Source organism: Vidua chalybeata, chromosome 18 (assembly GCF_026979565.1).
Source record: "Vidua chalybeata isolate OUT-0048 chromosome 18, bVidCha1 merged haplotype, whole genome shotgun sequence".
NCBI classification, from domain to species: Eukaryota; Metazoa; Chordata; class Aves; order Passeriformes; family Viduidae; genus Vidua; species Vidua chalybeata.
In genome coordinates, this window is record NC_071547.1 from 101,859 (window position 1) to 108,539 (window position 6,681).

The 6,681-nt window shown below is 52.0% G+C and overlaps 1 protein-coding gene across 1 annotated transcript in view; it reads right to left on the minus strand.

The window, feature by feature from the left end:
- Window positions 1-6,374, minus strand: part of MMP17 (matrix metallopeptidase 17) — a 49,662-nt gene extending 43,288 nt beyond the window's left edge. The window contains exon 1 of the mRNA XM_053959866.1: window positions 6,100-6,374. Coding sequence (XP_053815841.1) covers window positions 6,100-6,228 — 129 coding nt within the window. The 5' untranslated portion in view covers window positions 6,229-6,374. The remainder of the gene's footprint in view (window positions 1-6,099) is intronic.
- Between the last annotated feature and the right edge of the window lie 307 nt (window positions 6,375-6,681).

Consider the following 6,681-nt stretch of genomic DNA (forward strand, 5'->3'; position numbering starts at 1 on the left):
GCGCTGTTGGATGATCTTTGGCAGCGGGGAGCTGAACCACAGAGATGCCAGTTGGTGTTTGTTATATGACAAGAAAACATAATCTAAACATGTTCATCACCTTGGAGCAAGGGCCCTGTGACACAGGTAAAATTGCTTTTGTTCACTCGAAAGATCAATATTGTCAGAATGAAACAGAGTGTGAGCTGGTGTGAAGAACTCTGCCTGATCATAGACCATCAGAAACAGGCAGAAACTCCCTCTTATAAAAACAGTATGAAAAAAAATCCTGAATATACTGCCATTTCCCAAGTCACTGTACTTGGACTGTTGTTACCAGGAGCTGTAGGTCATCTCTAGATTTCTTGGAGGAACAATTTTCTGTGCACATGGTGTATTCTGATGCAGGAAATTCCTCAGATTTAATTGGGTTATTTTCTATTAAATCATCATGGCTAATTAAAAAGCCAGAATCCCGTCTGAAGACCACACTCCTCGGTGAATGTTGACAATTACTCCATGTCAGGTCTTCCCTCGAAACAAACCTGTTGTCAAACGTGGCTTCTCATTCTGATCTAAAATTCTCTGGTCCTCCAGCAGCTCCTTCCCCTCGCCCCTGGCATGTCTGCTTTGTTTTGCATTGGATTTAACTTTGCATATGTGGCTTGGTGCAGGTTTTTTTAATATAACATCAAATCTCTTAATTCTCTGACCCAGAAAACAGAGACAATCCTCATAAAAATCTGGGACAAAGAAGATGGAGCTGGCACGTGTGCAGCAGCAAGAGATTCCGAAACTCCCAAATCTACCCATTTAAAGTGATTTTGATAAAAGAAAGAATTTTGAGAGCTGTTGCTGTCAGATCACAGGTTATTTTGAAAGCAAATCCTCAGCTTTCAAGTGATGCTCTAGTCTGAACGAGACCCTTTAAAAAGTGACAATGTGGTGGCCCGTGTTCATCAGCAGCTGAGATGTGATGGCTTTTCCCTTCCATGTTGTCACCTCCACAGGGCCAGCCAGGACATGAGATCCACACAGGGTACACAGCTGCTGCCACAGCGTCCAGAAATAAAGGTTCCCTCAACCACAGCATGACCCTTCCTGGAGCCACAGAGCCCCATTCCTGCAGCACTTTTGACAATGAGTAAATAATGAGAAATTAGTGCATGGCCCTGATGATGAGTCACAGTGAGCCGCCACTGGCAGTTACGAACCTGCCAGGACAAACAGGATGTCACAGACAGCTCTGTCCTCCAGTCTCATGGGTACATCACCCATGTCACCCCTTGTCCTCCACAGAGCCAACACACATGCTCCCACTGGTGAGTCACACCCAACACCAAAACAGGAGAGCCCTGGCCAATGCCGGGCAGGGATGGGAACGCATTGCATTTGGTGTTGCCTCTGCACGTTTAATTTAAGGAAGAAGAATAACTAAATATCCAGGCTGAGTCACACAGGCAGCTATCTCCCTTCACCCAAGGAGATTTTAGGGGCAAAAGGAGAAGATGGAGGTACAGCCCCACTACATGCTGCCCCCAGGGAAGGGGGTGCCTACTAGCCAGGAACTTCTACTCCCAACACAGCACCAAGGATGAAGAGTTATGCCAGTGCAGGAGCTCACTGCTCCATCCCCAGCACCAACTGTAGGGAAGTCCCTGGTGGCAGCAAGGTTTCATCCACTGGCTCTGAACACTTCCCGAATTTCACTGAAGTGGGTAATTTAGCCTGACTACCCTGTCTAGTTCCCACGGCTGGGACCACAATAGCAGCCAAGCCCAGGAGGAAATTGCATTACTGTACATGGAGGTCTCAAATCTGAAAGGGAAGTAGCAGCTCACACCAACTAGGCCTTTAATACCAGATTAAATGCTTTCACAGCAACCCGGCTGTTTGAAAGCTTCCAGACAGCCTTTTGTCAATTTGGTTTGCATTGTACTTTGGCTTCAAGAGGTACTTTAAAATGCAACCAAATTTTATTATTTTTTTAATATGGTAGCTCAGCTTTCTTGAAGGGAATTCATGGACCCGGGATGGGCACTGCTCCATGTGGGAAGGCATGAAGTGCTTTAATGGCAGAGGGGCCAAGCAAAGCTCCTCTCTCCAAGGCTGTTTAGGGACTCTATTAAGTATTCTGTCCTTAAAGCCTCACCATTTTAGAAGGCTGAATGAAGCTCCAACTGAAATTATCCATTTTTAATTTCCCCATTAGCAGAAACAGAAGTACAGTACTTTCTCCTGATATAGGGAACAGCCTACATTTGTACAAAGATTTTACTCTGAGAGGCTGATTACCCCAAGCCTTGAATCAGGAGCTAAGCCATGTCTCAGGGACATGCCCCACTCGGTACTTAAATGCAGGAGTTTAGGGGAGCTCTTGGCTGACTCCGGGCAGATGGGAGCACGAGGGCAGCTGAACTAGGATGCACCACATGGGTAGCAGGATGGTCTTACCCCTACTCAGGGTTGGGAAAGCACCCCAGAAACAGCAAGGATGAGTTTTGGGCTGGCTTCTACTCTGAAATTTGGCACTTGGGAGATGCAGGGCACACACTCATAGGAAACTGCTGATCCTCCTGTCCTGCTGCTCCCTGACATGGGGACACAGAGGAACCTCTGTCTCTCCCCTGGCCCACCACAGCCAAGCGGGAGGAAGGGGGAGGTGGGGGGGACGAGGGCACAGCCTCGAAGGGCTCTGTGCCACCAAGCTCTGCCCACAAATGCATCCTTGTCATTCAAATGAGAAGCGGCCACAAAGGCGAGGGCCCTGCCCTAAACAAAGAGCCTCTTGGGATAACGGCGGAGAAGGACGCGGGTCCTGGTCTCCACCGATGAATGCAAATGCCTCCAAACCCTGGAAGCAACTTCTCTGGGAACAACACAGACAGGGCTTTGTGAGCAGGAGGCTGTGCATACGAAAGCCCCCTAGAATGCCCAGCAATCCCCAGCTGGAGAAACGCCTTGGGGGCACACATAGACCTTCCCTCTCACCCCTGGGCACAAAGTCAAGAAAAAACCAGTCACAGTCTTCTTTTTTTCACCCACGCTCTTGTAACCAAACTAAAACTTTCCTGGCACGCCTGCATCCCTCAGCCGCTGATGCCAGAGCCCATGTCCACACAGGGTGATCTCAGTGATGCCACCACTATCACCCCACTATCAACTCCTCTCTGGCAACGTCTGTGCCAGGCAAAGCAACTCCCTAAGGCAAAACATCTCCGTCGGGGCCAAGCTTGCACAGCCTCAGGCATCAGTCCATGGCCAAGCCACAGGTTTTGCCCTGCACAGCCATGTCCCACAACAGCAGCAATGCAGCCCAGTGGGCAGGAGCTACCTGCAGGAACAGCCAGCTCCATTACAAACCAGCCAATCTCCAGGTCAGCACCTTCAGTGTTCAGGCTTCACATGCCAGCTATTCTGAAAAGCACAGCTTGCAGGTAGACCTCCTCCCAGACCTGGTACAAAGCCCAGTGAAATGAGAGCTCTCATTACCAAGTTACTACTAGTGTATAGGAAGTTTTTGCTGCCTGCACCCCTGAGACATCCGAGCTCAACAGCCATAAAAAAGATGCAATTTGCGAATGCTGTGGTGAGGAGGGGTTGGGGTTTACTGTAAAGGCAGCAGCGCAAAATGCAAAGTCATAAATCTCAAAAGTGGTGTACTAAAATTCAGTGGAATCACTCAAGTCAAACTCTGTTCCGTCAGCTATTTTATGTTCTCTTTGTCAGGGCAGCTAATGGAGAACAATAAAAACATTGAGAATCGAATTAGATTTATAAACTGGGCAGGATATTCCACTAGTAATGAAATCTGGAGAATCATTCCATGTTATGTGGCTTTGGGCAGCATGCTAACAAGAACTGCCTTTGAATTACAGCCCCCTTTCATTTTGCTGAACTTTAATTTGGCCCACCACCACCACTGTTTCATTTAAAACAAACTCCAAGCAGGAGTGGAGCAGAAAGACAGAGCTCAGAGGCACAGTCCAGCTCAACACTGAAAACCTCTAGGTTACAAGGGGTGAGCATTTGGGATATAAAAGCTCTGTTGACACTGTGTTCTGTTTACTGCAGAGTAAACAGTGCTGGATATAATTTTCCAAGGTTAGCAGAGCTTTCTATTGGCATGGTGTCATGTTTCCTAGATTTCAAATATTTGATTGAAATGCCTCACAGATCTTTAATTTCGTAGTTGCTTCATAAAGTGGATGTCAAATCATTCTTGAGGCTCTCACTTCCCTGAGAGTGGTAGTATTCTAAGAAAACCTCTGAAAATATCTGGCTTGTGTGCTCCCTGCTGCTCAGTAGAGGGCATAAGCATAAACCTGATTGATATTCAGTCCCTTTGGAAACCCACCAATGCTGTCTCAAGCTGGAGAGATTCTTTGCCCCAGCAAGAGCATCAACAGAAGGCAGACAGCACTCTGACATCAACCATACATCCTAAATGTCGGATTCCCAGCCTAAATAAGTCTTAGTTTAATGTAACCTCCTTCTCCTGCAGTTCACTTCTGCTCTATTACCACCATCCCCAGCACCTGCTTTGCCAGGCAGCCCCAGGTCTTCAGCAGGGTTTGGAGAGAGTGCTCAAATCTATTCCAGGACTAAAAAAAGTACCTTAATGCCTAAAATTTGTCATCAGTAACTAATAAGCCCCTCGAGTATTAGCATTTACCCTGTAAAAGCTGAGTGCAGCTTATTCGTTAGCGAGGGTAAAAGCAGGTCAAAGACAAAGTTTGAGTTAAATTGACTGGGCAGAATACATCAATCTGTGTGCTGTTTGCATGAAATATTAATTCCAGCTTTAACATCTGGTTACAGAGGAAAGTGAATGCACCATAAGGATGCAGGTATACTTTATATTCACCACATTTTCTATTCTCCTAGGAACAGATGGGGAACGATAGGCTTTGTCTTCCCTGGCAGGTGTCTGAGCCAGAGCCTGTGAACCGAAGCACACGCTTGAAGCCGGAGCCTGGGTGGTGGAGGCAGCGTCCTGGTGCACTGCTCTAAGCGAGCCCTGCTCATCAGATAACCCTACCATGCAGCAAACACTTCCTCCCTCCCGCCTTCACAGCAGTGCACTGGCAGCATTTCGAAATGCACTAAATTTCAGGGAATTTCTCCAAACTGGCGGATCCAGCCCCAGGACTGCCGGCCCACACCCAGCCACAGCTGGCTTTCTGACACGCAGGTTTGATATAGTCACGGGGCATCTCTGAGCTACAACTGGTATAAGCTACAAGAAACTTCTCCTCCTTCAGGAGAAAACCCTTAATTTCTTTGCTCTCAGAAGGGTGAAGCTGTATAGACTTGCTGGCACCGTGACCTGGCAGAGACGTGACCTAAGCTCTCTGTGCCTACTGAAACCTGTTATGTACCTGCAGACTAAGCAGGCACCTGTGAGGGGAGAAGCAGGACCACAAGATGCCCACGCTGTGCAGACCCCCGCAATGAAGCCAATCCTCCACCTGCTGCCGGCACAGAGCAGCCCTTCACACATCCCCGAGGCATGTCTAAATCCTAGGGGATCGCTCTGTCTCCAAACGTGCCGTTTTACCCTGCTTGCTGCTGGGGTTTGTGTGGCTCCACGGCAGGCAGGGAGCCCTCGACACAGGCCAGCCCTTTCCCAGCGCCCGAGAAATCACTATTCAGAAATAGCCCGAGAAATCACGTGAAAGCTGGTGAGGCCATCACCCCACGACCCTCGGCTGGGGGAAAGTTGGGTCACCAGGCTGGGATGCAGGAGAGGCACCATGCACTGGGTGCTAAGGAGGGGGACTCTGGCTTCCAGAGGGCTCGGTGCAGAGGGTATGGGGTGGGGGGCACTGGGTGCGGGGGGGAAAAACAGACCCTTCCGTCTGCGCGGGGGGCACCAGCTGCAACGAGCGGCACCACGTAGACAATGCTGGAGAGGACACCGGGTGTAAAAGGGCCTGATCAGCGGGAGCAGGACGGAGGGCGCTGGCGGCAAAGGGGGTACTGAGCAGCGGGGCGCGCCAGGGAGCGCCGAAGCTCGCCCAGCGCCGCGTGGGCCCGCGATGCCCGAAGGTGGGGGAGTACCCGGCGAGTCGGGTGGCGGGGGGAGCGGAGAGGAGCAGGGGGGCGCGGGTAACTCACAACTCCCCGGGTGATGTCCTCCGCCGCGGGGGTCGGCGCCGCGGGCACTTCTTGCCACGCCAGCCACAGAGCGAGCACGAGGAGCATCTCCCGAAGGCGGGCGCGGTGCCGGGCGGCGGGGCTCAACATCCCCCCGCTCTTCGCGGCGCCCAGCCCCGGCCCCGCGATGGGCTCCGCCGGGCTCCGCGCCGCATCCGCGCTCCCGCCCCGGGCTGCGCCGCCGGGGAGGGAAGGAGGGGGGGAGCTCCACTCCGTTCCGCGCCGCTCCGCCGAGGATGGAGGAGGGGGGCTCCGCTCCGCCCCACCGGGAAGAGAGGCTGGGGGGGGGGGGGGCTCTGCTCTGCGCTGTTTCGCGCTGCCGGGGAGGCTCCGCCGCCGGGTGCGCCGTTACATCGCCTCGCTTCCGCAGCCTTCGGAGCGGCAAAGTTGCTGCAGGCGCTGGCACGGAGCAGAGCGCGGCTCGGTAGCTGCAGCTGCCGAGAGCCGCCGCGGCTCCAGCGCCGCTGCCATGCACCCCTCTGCGGCCGGTCGGCGGAGGAGGCGGAGGAGGAGGGGATGCTAATGAGGGAGGCGGTGTCAGAG